The 27,451-nt window shown below is 43.4% G+C and overlaps 1 protein-coding gene across 2 annotated transcripts in view; it reads left to right on the top strand.

The window, feature by feature from the left end:
* The window catches only part of LOC135913330 (vitellogenin-2-like), a 287,026-nt gene extending 259,839 nt beyond the window's left edge, over positions 1–27,187 (top strand). Inside the window, exons 4-5 of one of the 2 annotated variants that reach the window (XM_070538087.1) lie at positions 21,854–21,901; positions 27,003–27,187. In XM_070538087.1, coding sequence (XP_070394188.1) covers positions 21,854–21,885 — 32 coding nt within the window. In that variant the 3' untranslated portion in view covers positions 21,886–21,901; positions 27,003–27,187. The remainder of the gene's footprint in view (positions 1–21,853; positions 21,902–27,002) is intronic. The other variant, XM_065445923.1, reaches the window with a different exon arrangement.
* Positions 27,188–27,451: the final 264 nt, after the last annotated feature.

Here is a 27,451-nt window from a genome sequence, read left to right as displayed (position 1 = left end):
CCTGTTTCACGAATTGCAAAACTCCTTGGGCATTTCATTGTTTGATAGTAATTTTACCGTTCCAAGAATGCAGCTGTCAATACATTTCGTTCGTGAAGCTATTCCAAAAAAGCAAGTGCTATAACACCTATCGTTTTCGATATTTTTTCGATAACATATCCGACATAACTACAGGGCAACTAAGAGTATCTAATGAGTATCCGACATCAGTAATTTTTCGTCTTTCCTACAAGAAGAGAATGAAGAAGAGAATATATACATGAAGAAGAGAATCACTTTGTGGATTATATCAGACAGCAGTCACAAATGCAACATCTTTCTATCCAATACTAATTCTTGAACCAAGGAAGAGTTCCAATGTAGCCTAGAGAACCCGCGAAAATGTAGCCCCCAGGAAACCCCCACACTTAGGTTACAGCATGTAATCCTCCAAGCGACTCGGGCGGAACGAGTTGCGATTCTCTATAATAATAATATACGAAAATGGCCACCCTGCCTCGCAACTATCGTCGAGCCAGTTGCGGGGTCAATGGCCACACAATAGCGCGGCTGTGAACCGGATCAGATCTCACTCTTACGTACATTCTCGCGACAGCGCCCTCAGATAATAGCGGTACGAAAGTCGACGCCTATGGTCATCGTGGGACGTCACGCAATGACGCTTATAGTCCCCACCCATAGGGGGCAGTGGTCGCCAATGCGAAGCGGCTGCGACCGTAAGGTTGAAGGCGATTCTTACCGACAGTCGCAGTCACAGTTTTTACCAACGTAGTTTCTATTATGAGATAAAGCAGAGTAATACCCGTGTCACACGGGCGTTTGGAAGGCCTTCCAACCGATAGTCAGTTGACTCAAAGGTCAAGTTCGAGCTGCCACACGGGCCGTTTCGAAGGCCGTCGAGTCAATAGTCTATCGAGTCAACGGAGCACCTTACAACTCTATCGAAATCTCGATGGCCTTTGAGCAACGGAAGCGGAAACAGCGCGAACATGCCTTCTCGTTCACATTGTGCTCGTACTCACGGTTAGAAAGAACAAATCAAACCAAATGCTCTTAAAATACTATATGTGAGTGTTATTCATTATTCAGTAAACTGTTTTTGCCATTTGACTAGCCTATTCTAGTACACTGTAATTTGACATGTGCGAACACACACCAGAACGGCAGCCGCATCGAGCGGCGCAAACGTTGCCGCAGTTTCGCTACTCAACAACTTAAAAACTAAACATATATGTATGGCAATGTATAAACAAATTTTTTTTAATGTATAAACAAATATAAAAGAAATTATAGTGCTTTTAAATGGTTTTAATGTTGTTTAACTTCTCGTGACATGAAAACGAAAATAAAGATCCGCAGCGCCACACAATTTTGCGAGAAACGCCTGAACCACTCAACGGCCTTTCAAAAGTGCCGTGTAGCAGCGTGACAACTCCTTTGAGTCGATAGAGTTGTGGCGTTTCAAAGGCCGTTGACTGGATGGCCTTCCAAATGTGCCCGTGTGACACAGGTATTACATTTCGGAAAACTATGTCGAATATATAGTCTAAAAGAACGCTATAAGAGTGAGTCATGCGCGGCCGTAACCAAAATGTAAGGATTTTGCTACGTAGTCAGCTCGTCTCTGTTTCACGCCACGGACCAAAACAATTCAGTGGTGTCGATGCTAGGGGCTCGTTCTATTTATCTTTCACGCCTCATCCGCGTGCGGAAGTGGTGGCTGGAAGTAGGGATGAACATTTAAATGCGTTTTCGTTATACTTGCGTTAAGAATTTAGGTGGGAGTAAATGTCATTGTTGACGTGAAGGCATCAAATGGCCCGTTGAGCAAAAAAGCCGGCGTCTGTAACAGCGAAACGCACCTAAACTCCCATTGGCTGTGAGGCCACATCACCAGCTCACCTCGATGGAGCAGAGAGGGCGAAAGGGAACACCTGCTGCCGCGATAACCCACTAGGCCTTGTGTGAGGGAAGAAGGCATCACCGCGACGCCACTTCACCCTCCCTCTCAGAAGCCGGCATGCGGTTCGTATATCTCTCTCACCCTCACTGGCCTTAGCTCCTGCGCGCGGCCGCCAGCCTTGGTGGCCGCTACTGCTTCCTCGATCTCGTCGCGCTGGATGTCAGTGACATTTCACAGCAGGCTACTGCCTCTTGCTGGCCCGAGCAGCACGTACCGCTATGGTACATTACTCGCAGCGCAAAATTCGAAGGACCACTCAGCGGCGTTCATTTTGACATCTACGCTTCGACATTCACAACTCATAAGTGCTTAGGTGTCCTCGGATCTATCGCTTGTCCGATCCAAAACAACGCCAAAGAGAAGTCTTGTTGCTATGAGAATAAGCACACGACGGCCATTCAGTCCTTTACTGCTATCCTTCTTCCTCCTCCGACCAGAAAATATAACACAGCCAAACTACGCCAGGAACGGAGATTACTGAGGAAGCAGTAATTCTGAGTAGCGAACAAAGAGTGGTCATGTCAGAAGAATGCGGTATTTTATTTGTAGGCCGCTCAACAACTTCATGCAAATATATTGAAGTTTTTTTCGCAAATGTACCACTTTTCACTGTCTTGTTTCTGGCGCTAATCGTGCGCCAGCAGGTTAGGTTGGCGAGAGTGGCTGATTGTGCGCGCATTTTACGCTTGCGTTAAAGGCCTATGTATCTTATACCCAGCCCGTATCCCGCACTTTACTAGTGGACTAAATGAACCTCTATTGTTTTGCTTCATCGTCACCTTGCGCACGGTTACAAATAAAGGTAATGACATTCTTGCCACAGCGTTTAACGCAAGACGCAGAAACGAGACCGGGGTAATAAAGTTATGTGATAGTCGAGGCCACTGTGGGAACAGCAAAGCTGTGTGGCGAAAAGCAGTTAAAACAAAGCGATCCGCTGTCGTTCCCTTCGGCGCGACGCTCGAGAGGGGACTGGGAAGACCACGGTTGCCGTGGAAACGGACACTCACCAGAAATAGGACCGCCGAGCCACGCAGCGAAGACGGGAAACAAGGGTGTGGCGTCAAGTCACATCGAAAGGAAAAGAAGGCCGGATGTTCTCGATTGAAGTCGAGCGTTCCGTGACTGAGCAAACTCGCCCCAGGAAAGCCTAAAATAGTCGCCTTTTCATGTTAGATCTTGTTGCGGTGAAGCGAAACTCTATCGTTACGTGGAGGCGGGGAAATTGATCCACGCTGAGCATATGACATTGCTATCAACGGGTTGAGGTGGCGTGTCTGTCCTGAGTCTTCTGTTACTTTTGCTGCGCTTCTGTTGGGGACAGATATTTCGTGGTGGCTTGAGAGCTGGCCTAGTAGCATGTCTGTGGACATGTGTAGCACGGTTCTTGCGTCATTAGTATAACGATGCCTATAAGGGCGCATATCCTCCAGCATTGTCCGAATCGCTTCTACCAATTAGCGCGAGAAGTAAGCCAGCCGCATTGGTACTGCAGGAAAAGCGGCAACGTCCCACGAGATAAATATAAACTCGCCTTAGGCGTACGATCTTGCAGCAGTAAATAAAGAAACTCCAATGGGAAGACGAAGGCGCCTTTTTGTGCAACAGCAAACTATTGCAGAATATTAAGCATAACACGCAAATAGAAAGTTACACAGAAAGAAAAGAAACAAAAAGAAAGAAAGAAAAAGATTATTTGAGGAGACATTGGTGCCTATATGTGGCGCTGGCCACATGTAGGCAATAGTAGCCGAAATTGTCATGACAGAAGCTGCTATTGCAAAAAAAATTATAAACAACAATGGAGGGGTAGCAGTATTAACTCTTGCGTACACAGGAAAGTAATGTGCAAGCAATATAATACTTGTGCAGGAGAAAATAAGGTCTCTCTCAAGCGCTACATTCCACGCCCAACACTCACGTACGCTTTCCTCCTACTTTTTTGTTTTTTTAGTTATTCTTCTGTTCGGGCCTAGGAAAGAAGCCTTTTATTTAAAAAACAAAATGGAGGCGAGAAAGACCGAGGTATCCAAAACAAATGTAGGCAAAACGGCAGAGGCAGGGTCACACAGCCTATCTAAAATCGGGAGCCTAATGAAACAGTATTTTTGTTCTTACATACTTCGTAAGTTCGCAAGTATTGTTTGCCGTTGATAGTGTGTTGGATTTCACGATTCTGTTGACGATGTTGGATGTCACGAATGGTTTTAGCGTAGGAACGTTTTGTTCGTATTGGGCTGACGGGGCGAAATCAAAAAGCTTTGCTTTCGTCAATGTTATTTGTCACTAGCATTGACCGCCTTCAGTAATTGTGAGTACCCCATCAGGACCCGCAGAAATTTTCTCTTTAGGACAATTCTGCTGTTAAGAGTATTTTTAGAATACAAACCATACGACGCATATGTAATATACCATGCGACGCACATGTGAACGTAGATATATTTCTAAGCTAACTAAATTACAGATACACGGAGACCAGCATGCGTATAAATACGTACGAACAAAGTGCGGGTAACGAAAAGGATCTCATGAGTTCTTACAATCTCACACTTGTTGGTTTTGCCTTTTCTGAGATTTCCAACAAGCCTTTTAGAACGAAGTATGCTCAGCGCCGCAGTTTCCTAAAATAGACATTCGGGGATGTCGGTTGATGTTCGTGTTGAAGTTTTTTTGAAGCACACCGATGAACCAAGAAGGGTAGAACACGAAAATAAAACAGGAAATTGCATTACTCTGCTTTGTTATGATTAATATATACCGCTCGGCCAGGTAAGCGGGAATGATAGACCGTATAAATTTTCCTGCCTCATAAATAAAAACGCCGCTTTCCTTTGAGAGTGAAGCAAATATTTTTGCGAGCGAAGCTCCAGGCCTTTGTCTTCACGTGAACATACTGCTTTAATCCGCTTTTTGCAAGGTTGTTGCCGGCGTTCCCTTTCTTCCGAAAAGTCCGTCCAAAGCTCGCTTGGCAATCTTCAGTAAACCCTCTCCTAGCTCTAATCTGAAACACGTGCCAATTTGTGCCAATGTTAGCGCGATTGAACGATGTGTTTCCTTGAAGCGTGTCTTCAAGAAAAAAAAAACGAAAATAAGAAATTATGCTAACGAGCTATGGAAAGGAAGAAGTTACGACGCAGCTGTTGTTTCAGAACTAAACGTTTCCGCGTAGAAAGTAGTCCTTAGGGCCAGGAAAGAAGAGACTGCGCAAGAGCTTTACCAAAGTAGATAAAATGTACAACCCACTGAATATTTAAGGAAAGCCCCCAGCGAATGTCCAGAAAAGAATTTACGAGAGAACTTTGTCTATTTGTATAAGAGCGCTCTATGTGAATAAAGAAATGATAGGCGTGTGTAAACAAAAATAAAGCTAAAGAAAATGAAAGCCGCCTGAAAAAAAGCACTGTCTAGGCGTAATTCTGAGAATAATTACGCGTGGACACAGTAATACGGAAAATGGTGTGATGGCGATGAACATTTTCAAAGTTCCGACTTGCAAGGGTGCGGACGTTCTGTGCTCTATATACAGATGCACGTATCAAGTATGTGAGAATCTGTTGGGCTGGCAGAATGAATACAGAGTTAAAAACCGTAGTCCTTAGTGATTCTGGAATTCGTCCCGACAGCTTCCTCAACCAGGCTGATCGTACGCCGATACATGCAGGCTCCTTTAACGACATGACGACGCATGCAGTCGAAGTTTCGCGCACTTAACGAAAAAGGTTGAAAACGTATTGCACACAGACAGGGATGCCAGCATCTTCACTGTATTGAATATTTTATTGAGATGGGCGTTTTACGCGTTGGTCATATTGATCGTTTTGATTGTGTTGCAAACATTGATGAATCGCTGACGATGTGTTTGTTCATAATAAGTCATTTACATAACCAGCAACTGACTGGGTCCCTGAAGAATTTATACCTCTTTACAGATAGCCAACCGTCCGTGCAATACGCTTTGTCGAGAGGATAATCTGATTATAGGCTTAGAGTACAAAGAACGCTTAAGCGGAGAGAAGCTATGCGCTCATTGATTTTGTTTTCCCGCTGCCTTCTAGCGACCCTCATTAATGCCACAGATAAGTCTTATCTTCCACTTCCTGCTCTGTCATATGCCGACGCGTCTCTCGCGCTAAAGTCAACATCGTATCTCAGTTTAACACGCTGTTCATCGATCGTTATCTGTTTGTGGACCAAACAACGAGCCTCGTGACCGAATAATTAGGAATAAATTATTCCACAGCGTATACATAAGATTTAAATTGCTGCAAAATTTATACACATAAACTGCTGCCACGTCATCAAAGTCTCCGTCTTGACGCCAGTCCATGGAGCTGGAACATCACAAATTGCACAGCGTATCAGTAGAGCAAGGCTTCAAAGTCTCCTGCCTAATGTATTTTGCGAAATCCTAAGCAGGGCAATTTTCAATCTATCTTTTGTTATCGTTTCGCACTTTTAACATTTCAGTCTGAGAAGAGCTAACATGAAGTACATGCGCTGTCGGTGCTTTTTTTTTTTTCATTACATTTGCTTGTTGGCTACCGCTCTCAAAATTCCGAGGAATAACTTTGTAAAGAATGAAAGACAACGTATGAACAACTTTGGTGGTAGAGAAGTGGCTGGGTATGCCTGGTTCAGAATTTGGTTCGAAATTCATTTTTCCGAGGCGACGTCCAACACTGGATTTTCTGCGACACCGGCTCCTTGACGCTATCACGTTAAAAGAGGGGGCGAAGTATGCATGCTTCGAAATGAATTTTGCCGGAAAGACAGTCGACGCGGGATGTGGTACGCCGACGCCGGATTTTCTGCGACACGGAACTCTCAACACTATGGCGTTAAAACTCACATCATGACAATGGCTGCAAGCATAGTCGTTCGTCGTCAAACGTGAACTCAGAGTTCAAGTACGTCTACTGTTTACGCTTGTAGCACAGAGTACGTATCAGAATTATCCCTCACGCTCGCTTGCATCTGAAAATGTACAGCATCGTTGCCGTAACGCGCTGTATCTAATTAGACAAGACTACTTCGCTACAGCATCCATGACAGCAACAAATAATTTTCGGGCAGAACAGGCGGTTTTTGCGACAAAAGTTCACTTAATAATAGTATTATTTTGTTAAAAAATTGTCAAAGGCCAAAAAACGAAATAATGTACACGTGCCAATACAGTGCTACATTCCGCCAAAAACGATTGGTCTCTAGTAGGCAACTGTCGAACGCTATGAATATGGTAGTAGAGCTGCTTGAATTTGTTGATTGCTTCTTGATGAATAAATCATGAGCCAATTATACGGAGTCCATCTCTCAGGACCCTCGTATACCGAACATGGAGGAATACCATGCAGGTTAATGAAAACAAAGATGTGCTCAAGGCTTGATGAGGCGCATTTCAACTCCGAGGCTCGAGTAAAAAAGAAAAGGGAATGCTGGAAAGATTTCAAAACACTGAATTTAGTCCAATCAGTGAGAATGCACGAGCTCGTCTATTGTCAGTCGTTCGCAGAAAAGAATGCGTACTGAGCAAATCAAAATTTGTGAGACACAATAATTTCATCATTGTACAATACAAAAGTTAGACAGCATGAACACATAAGCAGTGCGCAGCTTCACGTCATATAGGAAGGGACTGTTCACTTTCACTAGGTACTGCTTTATGAATCATTTGTTCAGGAGTAACAAAATCAATGAGCATCCAACAGCGCTCCGTCTGTATTCAGAAATGGCTGGACTGGCATTCAGAAGCGTGGAACGGTCATAACACGACTTCGAAATTTCAGCTTGTCACTGATGATGATCGGTGGAGCATAAAAAAAGGTAATTGTATGTTTTATGATTCTGGAACAAGTTTGAACGCAGCCATTGCACGTGATGTAGCGTGCGCGTTCTTGTCTTAGTGTGCGTGAGGAAAATAATGCACCTTTAGCGATTTGTAAAAATGCCAAGAATTGGAAGCATGTCGTTTTAATGGTTCTCGGTGGATCCAGCTTTATTGGTGAATTACAACAGCATGCCGCGATATTGCAGTGTCGCTCCTTTATCGCCCTAACTCCCATGCTCTCATGCTATGTGTTAGGCTATAGATTGTGTGGTGGACAATCAGTTCACCCATAACGATGCTTAATAGGGGTGTGCAACAGAATAATTACATATAATAAAGGGAAAATGAGACGTCTACCCAATCGTAGCAAACGCGTTTAGGTGGATGTTTCATTTTCCCTTTATTAATTACTTCCATCCACTTTGCAGGTTTCCACAGAACTATTACGTCAGAATAATTGCGAGTGTTGGGTGATCTGGTAAACTGAAACGTTACTCTCTCTTATCTAGGCACGCTCGTCATCAGTGAGAACCATGGCGTTAATTAATACTGCATCAGATAAGTCATTGGGGAAAAGTGTTGTCCAACAAAGCGCTCATTTAATCTTTTAGAACCTAAATCAATGTTTAGCTTTCGTCACTTTATATACTTCCGTCATTCGCATGCGCAGTGTATAAAGCACATGCTTAAAACTAAGAGTTCTATGACGACTGCAATACGCCCTAATTCAAAATCTGAGCGCCGCTCTATACGTGCTTTCGTTTCGCGATATATTGACTGGCACATACAGTCTGTCTCGTGCAGCACGTTGCAAACGGATCGAAGTATGGCGCACCTGCGTTCCTAATCAGGAGATCTCGAGAGGCAGCCGGTCGCTGACGCGTGGGCGTGATTCACAGCAGCCGCCACAGACAGACTTCCGCTCATGCAGCGCTTTGTTTCCACATGTATGACGCGCGCTACTCTCGCGCCCTCTCGTAGCAGTCGTCTCTGCAGGGCCCGTCCTGCGTGGCACCACGCTTCTCATACTTTCGCCGTACCCTCCTCCTCCGCTTTCCTCTTCGCACTCCCTTCGCTGTCGCCGTCTTTCATCACCCACTGCGCTCCGCGTTCGCTCTTTCCTCTTTCGTTGTGCTCGCTCGCTTGGTTTAAAGGGACGCCGAGGCACGCTCACGCTCAACGCAGGAACGGGCGCCTAAGAGCCGCGCTGTAAAACCAGTAACGTTTCCGATGAATAATTTCCGGTATGCCTTTACATAGTGACGCCCGCAGCTGGCACTATCCGCCTTCTTCTAGAAAGGGAAAAAGCGGCCGGCTGTGAATTACTCTGTATACATGAAAATGTATAACTTTAATGGGGCCTAACTGGATGGGCTGGAAGCAGTACACCTGCGACTACTGCATTTAATTCGATTATACAGAAATATAAATTTACTTAAATAATTACATTAATTAAGATAAAGAAATAATTACTCATTCAATCATTTCATTAAGGTGCCCATGAACCGCCTCGTGGTTTTGATACTAGCGCACGTGGGAATTTGAATACCATACATACACATATTTATATACATCCGTAAGAAAAGAAAGAGCGTATTTAATGCAATTGCTGATTACAATAGTTTATTTATTTTATTTATTTAAGGATACTGCAGAGCCTCTTGACTCCAGGCAGGAGTAGGCACAAATGGAAATACATCAGAAATCCACAAGAGCAATAAGAACAAAATACAATAAATCAAGATATGAAACAATGCATATAACACAATGCAAGTAACCTTTACCCATGCATATTCAAGTTAATAAGAAACGCTTCGGTGCTTGTACTGTCTACAATATGTTTCGGTAATTTATTCCAGGCGCGTGTGGCTTTCGGAAAAAAAATGCATATTTAAAATATCGTTGAGAGCATTGTATTCCTGTAACATGTTCCCATTATCAAAACGCAAGCTTGTGCGCAGAGTATCAGGAGTAATGAAAATGAGATTGTTGATTTGTATTATGTTGTTATACATTAAGTACAAGTATATAATGTACAACATATATAACATAATATAACAAAGCATACAATTTAACGTACAAAAAGAACATCGATAAAAATTTCTGGAAGTCTAGGCACTAAGAATGTGGCAACCGTTAGAAGATACAAGGCGGATGTAAATACTTCAAAAGTCAATGATATTTCTGGAAATAAGTTATGAAATGTATGCGAGTGGTGCTTGGAAAGTAGGCAGATGTTTGTTAAATATGCCAGTTTCGTGTGAATTTTCGCTGCAGGCCCGCAGAATGATGCCCAAGAAGTAGGTACACGAAAAACGTCTAGACTCCCTCGTTATTACTCGGAACATTTTTATACCAACGTTCACCAATATTTCCGTACAATGAATTCAAGCACATAGAAACTTTAATAAGAAAGTGAAGTTGGCTTTGGGTCATCTCAAGTCCAGGTCTTCTACACTGAGGAAGGATTTGAAAGTGAGACTGTTGATCACTGCGGACCAGACTAGAACACCGACATCGCTGTATAGAGACGAGTTCCTGCGAACTCTGTCTACTGGATCTTTGTTGAACCGTCAAGCACTGTTAAAAACGACCGCAGCATATTCGAGAGGAGGTCGGTAGAGACATGTGCACAGCTCAAGAAAAATACCTGCATTTCTGAACTCCATCCAGTGTTGAATTGCTTTGTTCAATGCATGGAAGCCGTGCTTAGTTAAACCTTCCATGAGACGCGAGAGGATGAGCTTGGAATCAATGACTCCAAGGTCAGCAACGTCGCACTCCCGAGAGGGTGTGATGTTACCCAGGTGGTGAAGGAAACGGAACTCATGTGTTTGGCGTGTAAATGACATTACTTTCGTCTGTCGAAATTTTAACACTATCTTGTTTTACACGCAGCAGTGGGCTAAGAGGCGGCAATGTTTTGCTGAAGTACAGCGTAATCTCGAAAGCTGCGAATTTCTCTGAATATTTTTATGCCGTCCGCATAATGCCAGGATGACGAATTCTTATTGACGTTGGGTACATCATTTATAGAGAAACAGAGGAGAAGCAGTCCAAGGACGGAGCCCTGGGTCACACCACTGGCAGCTTCCTACGTGCTTTAGGAGTATTCGTTGCAGGTGACATAATATTGATGGTCTGGCAGGTATTGCTGTACCAAAGACATTAATAGTGTGGAAATGCTGGTTTTGTGTAGTTTTGGGAGCAACAGGGCATGCCTTACGACATGAAACGCCTGGCTTAGGTCTTACTAAACAGCGTTAGGTTGAGTCCTGTCTTCGGCTGCTTCAGATGCATGGAGCATAAAGGGGACGAGGTTGGTTGTCGATGAACGGCCCATTATAGACTCATGTTGATTAGGTGTTAGGCTGTTCCGTATGCTGGGTGCGAATAATGTGTGCAGGACAGACTCAAAGATTTGCAAGGCAGAGCATAGGATAGATATAGGTCTGAAGTTTTGTACGTCTGTTTTCGAGCCAGGTTTGTGAGCAGGAATGTCACGAGATATTTTCTTTATGGCATATGAAATGTTTGTTCTTTTGTGGCAGGTGGTGTATATGCAATTTGGGGCTGGATTAAGCACATCACTGAGTGATATAACTAAAGGCATTGAACTGCCATCAGGGCGACATGACAGGGACGGTTTCATGTGGCGAATGTTTTTGGAGATTAGTTCTGCATTTATAGACGCAGCGCTTCGGGCATCACCACTGAGGCGAGGAAGGTTGGACGAATTCAGGCAACTGCCACTGCTGAAAGCTGATTGAAAGTGTTGTGTAAACATATCTGAGACGTCATCGATAGTTTCATGATTGCTTGTTAAAAGAGGGATAGCGACTTTTACTTGATGCTAACCTCAGAGGCACATATTTTCTGAAATTTCAATATTTTTTGAAGGATCATGTTTGACTATTTGGTTATTGTGATCAAGGACATATAATTTCTTAACCTAAGCACATGTAGGTCAATCACCCATACAAAACAAAATGTTTCTTAATCGGCATTACTTATTTCCCAATGGTTGTCAATTGTTGTCAGTGGTTGCCAAGTGAAGAAAGAAAGCTAAGTAGAAATTACAATGCACGCTGGTAATTTGTACCAGCGTGCACAGGAACGAGCCCTTGAGTTTGCAGTTAATTAATAAACAAGCTACTCGAAAAGAAATGAAGCTGTAATTTCACTGTACGATCCCGTTCAAATAGAGTGAGTATATGAGAACTATCTCAGATTGTAGGACTTGTAGCAGATCATGTTGATAGCGAGTGTATGATCATTTACTGAAGACGTCTGTAAGAAAAACGTTGAATGCGGCTCTTGCATTTATCGCTGGTATTTCACGTTTGTGTATTTTTCTTATCACCCTTTCAAAGTTTCTGTAAACATTCTTGCGAGAACGAACAATGTGCGTTTGTCCATTATTTTGCTAGTGCTCTTCAAACGACTGTCTCAGTCCTGTGTTCAAAAGAAGCGCAATTCGAAGGTCACCTTCCAGAAAGAACATTCGTTGACAAAGTTATTAGAAGAAAGACAGAATAAAGTGCACATTCTGCCGTTGCTGCACTTCTTTAAAATTTTTACCGTTGGCAGCTTAGCGCCTTCTCCAGCAGTGGCCTCGCATCTCTTGTTTGCGTTGTAGCGAACACCTTCGGCACTGTTCGCCTTTATGCTCATCGAGTTTTGTAAGCGGGAAAACCATAACGTGTCTACGGAAGAGAAACCGTGGAGACGAACACTTAGAAGCCCAGCTAACCTTGTTACCACGCTGGTGCTCTTCGCTTGCACAACCGTTTTACCATATTACCACACACAGCTCTTTCGCTGCCTGTTTGCTCTTCCACGCGCCTCCCTTCAGGAATGTGCGCTAAAATAAAATGGATATTGTTCAAGTTGCCGAGAAAACATATTGTGTATTTTGTATTTAGTTCATTGTTAATCCACAGTCTACACCATCGAATCTTACAATCATGCTGTTTAAGTCTTACTAGATAGTCCTGCACGTTCTGGCACTGGTTATTTGTTACAAAGTTTTCACAACTTTCGAGTCTTCCTCACTGGCGTGGCTACTAATAACTCCTTTACAATGCAATCGCTCTACACTATACGCCAAATGTATGGTATTTTTGCTTATGTCATTGTCGCTTGCTTTTAGACGACCGTTATATATGTAAGCAGGTGGCCATTTAGCACTTTTTCGGTTAGTTCATCATACTAAACTTGGCAACAACCTCTCGTAATTTGTTGAATTATTATTGCTGCGTTGGGTGTTCCACTTCCGCACCATATACGTTGGTGTTTTCCCGTACAGTACAACACAACACAGATGTAAAAGCGAGGGAAAGAATAGAAGATATAAAGGTAGGGAGGGTAACGAAAAGGGAAAATTCGGTTCGCTACCCGACATGGGTGAGCAGCAGACGGAGAGGTGGAAAGATAAGAACAAAGTAGCGCAAAAGAAAATACGCAGGCACTTGACCACAGCTGGCCCCGATCAACCCACATGATCACAGCCCGGGATCGCGTGCGGCATAATGAACGAGTACCAATCCAGGCAATAGCTGTTTGAGCTGGTATGTTGTTCTTGAAAACAGTAGTAATACCGTCGTGGCCCTTGGCTGCGACAGCGTTATGAGATCAACTTTCCGAAATGTTTTGTTTTTAAATGGTCTGTTATGAAAGCTTGCTAGCAATTGACAGCGATGTACATTGTAGCGAGCACATTCTCGCAGAATGTGTTGAAGGGTCCCCGTGCGACCTCCGTCCTCACACGTTATTCTGTCGACCATTCCAATGCGAAAAACAAAACAAAAAGAAACTTCGCAGAGGCCACCCCTAAATATAGTCGACAAAGCAAGGTGATCTCTCGTCGGCAGGGTCTAGATGGAACGCGAAGATGGTGCCAAGAGGCAAGACGGTGCAGCCGATTTCTTTGAAAACTTGTGGTGTCCCGTGCTGAGAAATTCCTGCCTCCTGCAAGCATTCTGATCAGCTAGTGGCATCTGCCTTTCTAACAGCGTTGATTCCGCTTTGTTGTCCTGAAGAAAGAACAGGGCTGTGTTATCGGCGTGCTCGTTATTTATGACAGCGCACTTATTTCTGACACAGTTGAGAAGTCAAAAGCATGGGAAGTGCGTTGTCGTTCGCACAGACATTTGTTCGGAGGAAGCGCACCACCTTCGCTACTGACATTTCGTGATGCCATTTTCAGAGCTTCTGTGTACGAAATTATGATAACTTGTGGAGCATTCCTCCACTCAAGAGGTATGCCATGATGGTGCGCTCCATATCTTCCTGTCATTTAAGTGTTTTTTAGCGCTCTCCTAGGGCTGGGTATAAAACGGGACATTGCCATCTCAATTGCTAACTTACTGGTCATTCCCTTTGTTCACCTATGTTTCACGTGCATTTGTATCTATGACTAAACTATAAGGAATGCCACTGTGAACAGACCATCAAACTGGCATTATGTTTTTCTCGCTGTTAGGACCTCGTGCGCAAATTCCTTCGAAGTGTGTTACACCGCCTAAATAAGAGACTATTTTTAGTAAATAAGATGCTTGAATCATGACTCGACGCATCACTGAATTACAAAGCCACGCAGGCATTAGTACAATATATGAAAATAAGTGGCGTCAGCGACGGATTGATGACATGATGGCCAGTCTCAGGTCTTCTCACTGTGACTGCCTCGCTCTTATTGCTTTCTTTGATTCTTTCTTGCATCCTTTCTATCCATTCCTCATTGTCCTTTCCTCTTCCTAAAAATGCCACTATAGAAATAGCCTATTTTACGGGTCTGTTCTTTACAGAATTACTTATTGAAACAAGGATCGCTACCTAACTATGCTCCCTGCAACAAATATAAGCCTTCAAGTGCGTCGTTTCTTTAATAAAGCGAGTAGGTTTCGCGAACCATTAGGTATTCGCTTACATTGGCCATCAACGTCTTCAGTATTTGCACCTGTTTTCTTGCGTATTAACGTCTTTGATATTTCTAAATGACGTCATAAATGCACCAAGGCTCTTATTTTATGCAAGCACAACCGTTTTTTATCTAGTACAAGAGTTATAGAGGCGTTGCTTGCTTTGTATTAGCAGGTGTATAGGTATGTGCAACATGAAAACACGTTGTACCTTACTATATTCTTCTTACTTATCAAAAAAATCTCAGTAGAGCGCTACAATGTTCGAGACACGGATAGCACAAACCCGGTGCTCAGATTCTAGAGCATCGGCACTTAGAAAATGCGAAATATATATATATGCTGCCGTATACTGGGCTTAGACAAATGACGATACTGCTACAAAAACAAGGCTAGTTTTTTGTTTTTGTTTTGTTGTGTTGACCTACAACCTGATTCGGCGCCGTCGTTTCATTACTAAGCTGAATGGCATAATGAGTACAATTTATATTCTGCATGAGCGCGCTTTTTCCGCTGAGAACTCTTCGGGCCCTTTACTGGAGCTAATGTACGCTACGCTTACAGCTCTGTTCCACCGCTGTGACCCAAATCATTTACATATCCCCGTGAGTCAAAGAGCAGATGGCACTCTATATGCAAATGACGCTCTCTGCTATAAGACGAAAATAATTTCTGGCACCATATCCTCGCTTTGGCATTTTGTATTTACTGTAAATCACGCAGGAATTCTTTAACGATATTCGGCGTTATGGTTTGCTTTACGTGGCGACGATATACTATATTGCGGAATGCCGTCATCGTATGCACTGCGTTCGTGGCAAAGAATGCTGAATGTTGATTCTTCATAGAATGTACGGAAAGGCTTTGCAAGTTCAATATGTTCTACCGCAGTCTAATAATTGTTATCAGGCCAGGGCAGGAAACGGGGATGCAACTTGAGCCACGAGGGCCCTTTTCCTTTAGATACGACAAACACGACTTGCGCGCTCTTCAACCTTCGATGCCCGAGACTTGAGATATTAGGTATTTGTTTATATTTCTTTATGTATCTATTTATTGTTTGATGGTTATGCATATTTAATCCGCCCATTCAAATTAACAGTTCTGGGGCGCATAGCAAGCCTGAAATTTTCAGTATGTGTTTACCTAACTCACTTTCTACTGTTCTTTTCATTGCTTGGGGGCTGGAATGCAACAACATGACATTAGCAGATGTCATGACTGAGTCTAACAGGGGAAAACGTAGTCTCAGACTAACATTACTACAGGAAACTAAGGTGCTGCAGCCGTTCAGCTACCGTGGGAATGATGGTCAGTACATGAGTTCATCTGATCTTCGTTCTTGAGGCTTTTGATGCGAAAGCATCAAATGGCCCATTGGGCGAGAAAGCCAACGTCCGTCGTCTGGACCTGCGAAACCGCCCCTAAATTCCCATTCGCTAGGACGCCACACCATGAGTGTGCCTCGACGGAGCAGAGCCGGTGAAAGCGTGCGCTTGCTGCCGCGATAGCGCGCCAAATGTTGCGCGAGAAGAGACTACATCGCCACGATGCCACGTCACCGTCGCTCTCAGCAGCCTCTGTTGTCCGTACGTTCCTTGTCCACACATGCTCTCGCCTGCGTTCTAACTGCGCCTCGGAAATCGGTATAAATAAATATTAAAAAAAAACAGGATGAATTCGAAAGGAAAAACGGTGGCGCTAGTGAGTTTCGAAACTACGACACCACGCTCAGAAGCCGAGTGCCTTATCCGATGGATGGGTGGGTGGATGGATGGATGGATGGATGGATGGATGGATGGATGGATGGATGGATGGATGGATGGATGGAGAGAGAGAGAGAGAGAGAAAGGCAAAGGAAAGACAGGGAGGTTAACCAGAGATTATCTCCGGTTGGCTACCCTGTACTGGGGGAGGGGAAAGGGGAAGCGATAGGTGAGAGGGAGAAGGATTAAAAAAAAAGAAACTACACACACACGCACGTACACACAAACTGTTTCTGTGGGCACTGTCACGCAGCCCGCAAAGGCGTTCCTACTTTGATGCAGTGCACCGTACAATCCTGAGTCACACAGTGAAGTCACAATCTGTCAGAAAGTCCAGTGTCTTTTAAATACCGCAGCAGTGCCTTCATAGCCGATCGCGCTGATGTTCGCGTAGGCCAGTGTCCAAGGATCTTGTTTTCTGACAGTGGGCGCTTGTCCAGTTTGTCTAGGGTGGCTGAGAGGACTGCTCTTTGCGGGTTGAAACGAGAGCACTCACAAAGAAGGTGCGCGATTGTTTCATTGCACCCGCAGAAGTCACAAAGTGGGTTGTCGGACATTCCGATAAGAAAGGAGTACGCATTTGAAAATGCTACTCCAAGCCATAGACGAACTAGAAGGGTACAGTCGCGTCGTGGAAGTTCGGGCGGAATACGGAGTTGTAAAGTAGGGTCCAGGGTATGAAGTCGTGCACTTCTGAAATCGGATGAATTCCACTGAGCTAATGTCAGGTCGTTTGCCAGTACGGCAAGTTTTTTCGCTGCGTCGGCTCTCGAAAAAGAAATGGCAACGCACCTGACGCCGTCATGGGCAGATCGGGCAGCTGCGTCTGCTCGATCAGGATGGATGGATGGATGGATGGATGGATGGATGGATGCCAGCGTCCCCTTTGGAACGGCGTGGTGGGTTGCACAACCAAGCTCTTGCTATTATACTACTTAGTTTCCTACCTAGGTAACAAAAGAAAAAAAAACCACATGATAAATTCCCATATCCAAATTTTCTGACCCCCTAATGTCAACTTTGTTTTTGTACGTCTTCGTTTTTTGTCGTCTCCGTACTTTTCTTCCAGCAATCTTCCAATCGCCTCTTACTAATGTCTATTGCGGACATGTTTGCTTTCCCCCTGCTTTCACTGAATGCAAGGGCTTCAAGGAGTACATTGGAGCCTAAATTGACCGCTGGGCAGATATCTTCACATTCTAAAACATGTTCCATCGTTTCCGTAGCGTTACCGCTGCAAACACATTCTGTTTCTTCCTTCTTACATCTCGCTTTCTAGGTGCGTGTTCTAAGACATCCTGATGTCGCTACAAAAAGTAATTAGCTTCCTTTTGAGTTATCATAAATTGTTTCTTTCTTAATTTCATTCTTTCCTCTACAGTAATTACTCATGGCAGGTTTCTTTTCCAATGCCGCCACCCCCGAGATTATTTCAGCCTCTCTGACTTTCCGCTTGACATCCTTTGTTGCTGCGTTGCTCAGCCTACAGGACGCATCTTGCTGGTAAGCTTCATAGTTCTTTTCTTTCACTGTGAATCAATGTTTTTTTTCTGTACAAATACCTCAACACTCTACCAGCTCATTTACTTTCTTCCATATTCATCAGTCGTTCTTAATAATCAATTTTATTGTGAGCTTCCCTCACTTCAAAACTTGTCCAGCCCATATCACTCTGAACAGCTTCATTTGTAGTCTTCCCGCAAGCGCCCAATGCGAGGCGTCCCACTGACTTTTGGTCTCCATCGAGTCCTGACTGTACCCCTGATTTCAACAAGCAACTGCATTTCCAAAAGTAAGTCCTGGAACAATTACACCTTTCCACATACCCTGGAGCGCCTCGTACCTATTATATCCCCATAGCGCTCTGTGCTTCATTAATGGCTGCTTCATTATGGCTGCATTCTATAATCATCCCATTCCGTCCCTTTTCATTTTTTTCACGCTTTTATTTTTTCACGCTCTCTTTTCCGTCTTTACTTCCCCTTTCCCTTCCCCTAGTGCAGGGTAGCAAACTGGAGGTTCTAACTCTGGTTAACCTCCTGCCTTTCTCTCATTTGCACTTCTCTCTCTCTCTCTCTCTCTCTCTCTCTCTCTCTCTCTCTCTCGCTCTCTCTCTCCTTATGGCTGCATTTCTCTTCCGCTTTGCTGTTATTGTTTTTTCTTGTGTTTCTGTATATCTATTGCCTTCGTTTGTCCATATACCAAGATATTTATATTATTGTACTCGAGGTATTTCTTTGTCCTGTGTTGCCATTGTCTGTTCAATGATTTCACTGAATACCATAATACCGACTTTTCTAACGCTAAACTCCAAAGCTAAATTCTCGCCTTCCTTTCCACAATTATCCAGACGTTGAATCACTTTGCTTGTTAGCTAGCAACGTGATATCGTCCGCATAAAATAAACCTGGAAGCTGCTGCTCTACTACTGTACCCGCCTGTTTGTATGAGAGATTAAGCCTGATATTACTTCCTTTAAGAGCTCTCTCCATCCTCCCTATTTGCATCATAAACAGCAGTGGGGACAATGGGCACCCCTGCCTCAGTCCCTTGTTGATATCAGCTTTCTCCTCGCTCCTCATCTTTCCCCATTCAGCGCAAACGGTATTTTCTAGGTAAATCTCTCTCAAAATCTGTAGACAACCGTCGCCTAAGCCTTTGCTTTCCCAGAATATCCCACAAAATGTAGCTTTCTACGTTGTCATACGCTCTTCTATTGTATAAAAAGACCAAATTTAACGGTCTGCTTTCTGCTCTTGATATTTCAAAACCCCGAGTAAGAAGAAATAAGTTATAATCCAAACGCCTACCTATTCTGAAGCCATTCTCAAGTTCTCCCAAAGTGCCATTGTTCTCTGCCCATGCTTGCATATTTAATTTGATTACCTGCATTGCTAACCTGTATAATACCTATGTAAGGCTCAACGGTCTATACGAGTGAATTCTATTTTCTCCCCCTTACTTTAATAAGTTAAATTCATTCTACTTTGTCGCCAGCCATCTGGTATTCGCCTATTGTTTAAAGATCTTTCCACTTCTTTCCCCAGAGATTCTTTACTTTTTGGTCCTAGCTAATTAATCAGCCTAATAAGCGCACAGCCACGGGTCTAGCCCCGCGGCTGTGCGCTTAGGAATTTTGTATTATCGTGCACACATTGAGTGAAGGCGCCTGCAATGCCACTGACTCTTTTGCACGCCCCTCGTCACGCCACCAGCGTCATCGTTCTCGGACGCTTCCAGTTCAGCGCTAAGCCTTGTTATCGCTTTCTGTGCTCTGCATTTGGTCCAAACTGCCAATTTTCGCTTCGTGAAACCTGGTGTGCGTGAAGTACACTCACAGCACATGTCTTTAAGTGAATGATCAAACGTCTTTAATGAAAGTAGGGCTGACAAAATAAATGTGCACATAGCTTCATGGCCTCGGCTGTAAAATAATTTATAATTATTGAATTAATATGTTTGATTATGAGAAAGCGTTTGATTCAGTCTAAACCTCAGCAGCCATGGAGGCATTACGGAATCAGGGTGTAGACGAGCCCTATGTAAAAAGGCTGAAAGATATCTATAGCGGCTCCACAGCCACCGTAGTCCTCCATAAAGAAAGCAACACAATCCCAATAAAGAAAGGCGTCAGGCAAGGAGATACGATCTCTCCAATGCTATTCACAGCGTGTTTACAGGAGTTTACCAATTGCAATGCATTCTCACTGACGTGGAGAGGCAAAGCAGAAGGTTGGGTCTAAAAATTAATCTGCAGAAAATAAAGTAATATTTAACAGTCTCGGAAGAGAACACCAGTTTACGGTAGGTAGCGAGGCTCTAGAAGTGGTAAGGGAATACAACTTCTTAGGGCAGGTAGTGACCGCGGATCCGGATCATGAGACTGAAATAATCAGAAGAATAAGAATGGGCTGGAGTGCGTTTGGCAGGCATTCTCAGATCATGAACAGCAGATTGCCATTATCCCTCAAGAGAAAAGTATATAATAGCTGTGTCTTACCAGTACTCACGAATCTGGAGGCGTACGAAAAGGGTTGTAGTTAAATTGAGGACGACGCAATGAGCTATGGAAAGAAGAATGATGGCTGTAACATCAAGGGATAAGAAAAAAGCAGATTGGGTGAGGGAACAAACCCGAGTTAATGACATCTTAGTTGAAATCAAGAAAAAGAAATGGGCATGGGCAGGACATAGAATGAGGAGGGAAGATAACCGATGGTCATTAAGGGTTACAGACTTGATTCCAAGGGAAGGGAAGCGTAGCGGGGGACGGCAGAAAGTTGGTTGGGCGGATAACGTTAAGAAGTTTGCAGGGACGATATCGCCACTATCAGTACATGACCGGGGTAGTTGGAGAAGCCTGGGAGAGGCATTTGCCCTGCAGTGGGCGTAGCCAGGATGATGATGATGATGATGATGATGTTTGAACTTTGTTTTATTTCATGTCAGGGCAAATATGCGACATTACGTCGTTCACCGTTTGCTTACTGTTCAGTGTTTCTATGTAAATGGACAATTTTAGGGATAACGCAGGTCAAGTTTAGATTAGGCTTCACGAGGTTTATTTTGTCCCGATGTCCCTTTTTCTTAGCACCTCGCTGCATACTATGAAGCCTATACTTCGATCACCTATATTGTCCTTGCGAAAAGAATAATCGAACATGCACTTTAATGTCCTTTTTTTTCGCTGTCTTTGAACATTTCTTTGGTAGAATACGCAACCACTTAAAAGTTAATTTTTTTATTTTTATTTTCCAATAGCCTTTACTTTAGTCTAAATGGGAAGTTTGAGGCAATTCGAAGCTACGGCAGCAGTTTCAGGCTACAACAGCAATATGCAGCACACTTGTTGAAGAAGCAGTGATCTGTGAGCCAAGCATGTTTCAAAAAGGTACTTGCATCAGCTTAGGCGATCAAAATTGTAGCTTGGTTTAAATGCGTCACCTATATAGAAAATTTTCAATATCTTCGCTTTGCCCAGAACCCTAAAGCAATGGCAGCTTACTCTTCACGTATACATTTTACACAAAATAACATATTCAAGTCGTAATATTTCGTATCTCATATCACTGTGAATTTTCTAAAACCCCGGTTCACTAAAAATGGCGCCTCCACACTGAAAGACTTCTATATTTTTTTCCCTTACATTTTCCGCTTACTAAAGAAATTAAGTTTTTTTTTTTATGCTACCGGGTGATGCACGCATAAAATATAAAATGCTCAATACAATGTAAAATAACAGTTTTTGAACCCGTTTTGTTCTCTCGTGGCATCACCCAGTTGCCATTCGATTCGAGCAAGTGAGTGCTCATGCATCGCATGTTTTCTGCTGACGTATTATAATAAGATCTCATTTGCTTGCTTTTCATTTTTGCAGGTAAGCACGTTACTCCACTTGCGCAAGTCTGAATTGTGACCACGGTCGGTGAGTGTGAGACGGCGGCCATTCCTAACGTTCACCAATATTGTTTCTTCTGTATTTTTCGGTGTAGACATGTACCCTTACCATATGGAGAATCGTTCAGTACAACTTATAAATATGAGATTATCGTGTATCCCGTAGACGTTAGGAACTTGCGGCAGCAGAGCCGTGATTTTCAGCGTACAGCTATTATGGGAGCACTAGCTCACAACTTGTTGCTCTGATAGTGGATGTTTGTTTCGCGCAATTGCAGATGTGATCCTAGCAAGTAAGGAGAACAACGTCGGTAATAGAGATAAAGGGAAGTAGATAACAATAAGTATAGAAAAAGAGTGAAACTAGACTTACAAATTTACCCGCCGTGGTTGCTTAGTGGATTTCGTGTTGCGCTGCTAAGCAAGGGGTCGCGGGATCAAATCCCGGCCGCGGCGGCCGCATTTCGATGGGGCGACATGCAAAAACACCCGTGTATTTAGATTTAGGTACGCGTCAAAGAACCCTAGATGGTCAAAATTAATCAAAAGTCCCCCACTACGGCATGCCTCATAATCTGATCGTGGTTTTTGCACGTAAAACTCCATAATATATATTTAAATATTCACAATAATTTACATATGTGCATATACAAATTTAATTAGACAATTAACGATTCCCACGCAACATCATCCATGTAATTGCTGACCTTGAAGCATGATATAATCGCTTCAGATCTCCTAAACTCTTGTTTACCCCACAACTTTGTACATTCCGCCTGGAGGTGCGCTGTTCCACCTGCCTTGTATGCTCTACCGATAAACATGAGCCCTTATAAGCAAAAAAGAAAGAAAGAAAGGAACATAAACTTCGTTGGAAAAATATACTATATAGTTAAACCTGGTCATAAAAATGCATCAGGTAGAAGTTACTGGCTCTAGCAAGATAGCATCAGATCATAAACCATCTGCAGCAAGCGTACCGTGTCGTTTCGGGGAGTTATAAAGCAGTAAAAATTCCTGTGCCTATTAATGTGTGCTTATCTCACAGAACGGCAGCAGGGGTCCATACTTGTGTTGCAGCAACCATGACAAGTTTAACCTGCTTATGAAAGCACCCATAAACGGTAATATGTTCCGGAAGTAGATTCCCTGCTCGCCGGTCGTAACTTTTTGCTTATCTTTTGTCAGATGTGCCTACTGTAAAATATTGGGGAGTCTGCGACGATTGCCCTTTAGTCACAAGAAATGTAGTGCGCCGTTATCTGTTCTGCCTATGGCTGGTTTTTCTGATTTTTATTGGTATAAGACCGGAAAGTGCACTCAGGAAAAACTTTCCAGATTGCGTAGGTGATGCCAGATGCACTGGGTGCTCCTTTGAGCTTTTCTTTTCTTTTTCTTTTTATTTTAATGTTGCATACGTTTTGGAGGTATACTCGTAAAATACGGGTAGTGAAAATGCGGAGGGAGGGAACTTGAAATGCAGATTAGGCTTGAGACGCATGTAAAATATAGTCTTAAACATTATTAGTAAATCCACTGCAGTAAATTGAATACAGACTAGCAAGCTGTTTTTAAGCTGATCAGTTTCGCAACGTGAATTAAGTATTCACCTGAGCGAAGGCTGATGGCTGCAGTGTCGTAGCTATCACAAAACGGTTGTTCTTCGCCCGCGTGTTTTGCGCCGTTGAAATTCTTTTATTGGTGAATCACCGACTACATTAAACCAAGATTCCGCGAGAGCTTTGAAAAGCTTGAACTTTTGGCGCTGGTTACTTCTATTGACCAACAAGCATGAAATATCTGATTATTGTTTAATATCCCTGTTCTTCTTTGGTTGTTAACTGTATATCATCTTTCTCCTTCCGTCGCTTCCGGGCGGTTCGATCATATTGGCACCAGCCAATTCATTCCCACTGTTACCTTAATCATATTCCCAGAGCGCACTGTCCAGGATTAGTGTCAGCATATCATATGATCCTATCACTTCAGAGGGAAAAGAGCGGTTCTTCAGTCTGAAAGGGTTCACCTATGACTCGATAATGTGGAAAACATCCGATGCTTGAAGATCAGTGCACATTATCGCAGCATATTCATTCTTTCTTCAGCGGACTATGCGGCGTCATTGAAGCAAAGTATTGCCGCGAGCGTGTAAAAGGATGAATAACTTTTGCTGGCTGTGGGCGGGGGGGGGGGGGGGGTGCCAAGCAGTATGTAAAAAATTTTCAAGACTAATTGATTTCTGGACCTTCGATTTCTGGACCGGCCGTTCAGTGGCATAGGTACACTTAAAGTAGTCGGGATTACGTTTGCCCGAATATATAAATTATACGTGCATTAGCACGTGATCGTTAATATGCAACGTCTATTAGCGCGATCACCATAGTTTGGGGAACTGGGCGGATTCTTGCGTTCCTTACTCGCTTGGCAGCACCTACTATCGCTCCGTTGAATCGTTTGCCATGAACGCAGCCACTGCTCCTGACAGATGAATGCATGGTAGTCACGCACGTCACTGAAGCATGAAGTGAAGTTATGTGCCGAGAAGCTCACTATTGTATGATGCGATAATGAGTCACGAAATATTTATAAAACGAATTTGACGCACCGATGAATTGAAGCACGAGTGAGTCGAGCTCAGGGCTACGTGCTTTGCATCAACAGGCGCCAATCCAAGGCAGTGATAGGTACGTGTCGCCACTCCTCAAAACGTGCCAATTTTTCTGCATCGATACGGTGGTACTTTTGTTGCCTCATGGCCTCTTTCATCGCGTCTTGTCACAGCGGTGGCAGATGGCGCCATCGGTTTATTGCAGTCGTGGAGATTTCCAGATTAATTACTGAACGGGACTTTGGTACTGCAATATTTCAGCCACCATGGGAATGATGGCGAATACATGGATTTGTCTGACCATCGTGTCTTGTGGATTGAGACGTTCTTATGGCTTTGTTTATTGAGGTTTATCTGCTTTCATTTCCCTACGTTTTAGAGTGCTCTGTACTTTTCTAAGTGCAGGAGGCTCTGGGAACATGCACAATCTCTGCTAATTACAGCGGTTCAGCCTGTCGAGGTGGCCAAATCGAAATGCGCCAACCGTTTCAACGCGTTGGCTTGCTCGAGAGAAATTCACAAGGGCCTTCTATGCCGTTGGTCGATGTATGAATCCGTGGCGTGATAGTTTCAACAGTGGGCTTCTATTCTGGAGCTCCTGTGTTCGAATCCTGCCGCCGCACACTTTTAATAATGTTCGTTTGATTATTTATTGCACAGTACTTTGTTTAAAATTACGTGTTTACAAAGTCACCAAGCCGTCCTCGTCTTTTGCGCCGGGCAGACATTTCGATATTCAATCACCAACTTGCCCAAGCTTCTACTTTATTAACATTAAGATCACCTCTTCCAAAGGCTGGTGATGAACACATTACAGCCCATGTTGCAGTTAAGAGGATGAAGCATGTACGTGTGCGACGCCCCTTCATTTATTAAAACTCATTTGACTAGCGCTGGCTTTCAGGAGTCTGTACGAAAGTTTTTTCTTCGTTCTTTTTTTTTTTCGGGGGGAGGTTCGGGTAGCTGAGAATTAATGGATTTAATGTCAGTGTGATAACGGAACATTGAGCAAAGACATCCTTGGGTATCTATGAACTGCTGCCGCTGATATCACGATTCCTACAAAGTACGTATGCCCTTAATACCAACTAACGTGAATTCCTGTAATTCACATATGCAGCTTAATGTAAATACTTAGAAATTGGTATACTTATGTTGCTTAGACAATTAGTACCTGTGATCTGCCGCGAATAGGCCTTGTTTATCCAGGCAATCTGAATAAAGCAACTTAATTACCGTATCTCACCAACATTATTGACAGCAAACTTGTACCTAATGAAAAAAGAAAAAAAAGAATGCCTACCGCACATGGTCAAACCAATACAGTTCACTGTGTTGCCACTGTGTTGTTGGCCATTTATTGCTGGAACAAATATGCACTACATTGGTGCAGTCAAATATATACATAGACAATTTACTTTCCTAAATTTTATAGCAATGAAATACAAGTGAACCCCGGGAAAATAAGGCATATAATATTCACAGTGTGGTTACAGATTACAGGCAGTGACTTGTAATCGACATTTTATTGCCTTCTGGCAAAGAGGGGCTTATTAATCACGTCACTCTACAATTTTTCTTAAGCCGGACTAATAACAAACTGCAGCACGAAGGGAGTACGAAGTGCTTTCGGGTAAAGAACAGTACGTCTGCACCCGTTCAACTGCCACTCGTTTTGCTACTTACTAAACTTCTTACGGTCTCAAGCCGCCCCTGAAAGTTTAGGTACTGCATGTGACGGCTCAACCTACACTGGCCCCTAAAAGGCCCTTAGCACAGTGCTGCTAGATCAGAAACTACGTTTAATATCGGCTGATGTGTCCCTATGAAGTTCGCTACTCATGTAAAACTTCGGAAGTTTCTCATCTGATATGAGACAAAAAATATTTTTGTTCTTGTCTCTTGGTGAAAAAAAGAAGAAAGAATTATTCCACGTAAACTGGCTTTCGCGAACCTTTTACAACTACATTTGTGAATTCAAAGTCAAATACGCAAGCGGCTGCAAAGATTGGTAGGCTAGCTACTCTTCAAGCTTCAATGCTATCTAATGAGACGATTTGGCACCTGTAGCGCTGGTACGAGCTCACTTGCCGCAGGTTTCGATGGCAGCACTGCAGACGAAGATAAGGAAAGAAAAGAAAGGCAACCACACGTGCATGCGATTTTCTGCCGTATGGTAAAACTGCCCAAATGCTGCACTCTCGTACGCTGACAGCGCAATAGCCGAGTACGTTACCTTGGAAAGAAGCCAGGCATACAGCGCCTCTTCAATGCCGCTACGACAACGATGATGACGTCTGGCAGCCGTCACTTTACGGACGTCGTTTCCGACGATGAAGATGACGAGGAAATGCAATGCAATGGAGACCTGCTGTCGCACGAAGAGGTCCCATCATCCTTTTTCTTATGTGGGGCTCATAAAGTGACACACTGCGCGAAAAAAAGGAATGCGCTTTCTATATTGTAAAGGTCCTCCACGTTCCAAGTAATGATTGCATTTTTTTCTTTTTTTGTTTTGCAGAACAGGCGATTTCCTAGCGGCAGAAAAAAAAATATAACTAGGGCCGTCAGGAAGGAGCTGCAATATTCCTTCAAGCACTGCAAGTCTCTGACGCAAGAGTGCCAGTGAACAGGAGATGCAGTTTCACAGAAAAAGCTCTCTACATTTGCGTGGCTACTTTCTTGTTACACACGATAGCGAAAAGAGTCGTCAATGGAGATAAAATAAAACAGTATTCATTTGATTTTCAGCGTTCTTTTACTTTCGACCTTCGAAGTCTACAAGAGCACAGCTTGTCAGTTATGCTTGCTTGCTTTGCATCTACACTATCGGAGATACCCAGATTCTCTATTCATACTTTTTGATAGACTCGGCAATGTGTCGCTTTCATACCTTTTTTTTTTGTATGTCATACTGGGTGGCGGCTGCCTGTTGTAATGTGATTGTCTCATTTTGATTAAATCGAAAAT

Source organism: Dermacentor albipictus, chromosome 4 (genome assembly GCF_038994185.2).
Source record: "Dermacentor albipictus isolate Rhodes 1998 colony chromosome 4, USDA_Dalb.pri_finalv2, whole genome shotgun sequence".
NCBI lineage: Eukaryota > Metazoa > Arthropoda > Arachnida > Ixodida > Ixodidae > Dermacentor > Dermacentor albipictus.
Note: the sequence above shows the minus strand (reverse complement) of the source record. Positions and strands in the feature narration are given on the sequence as shown.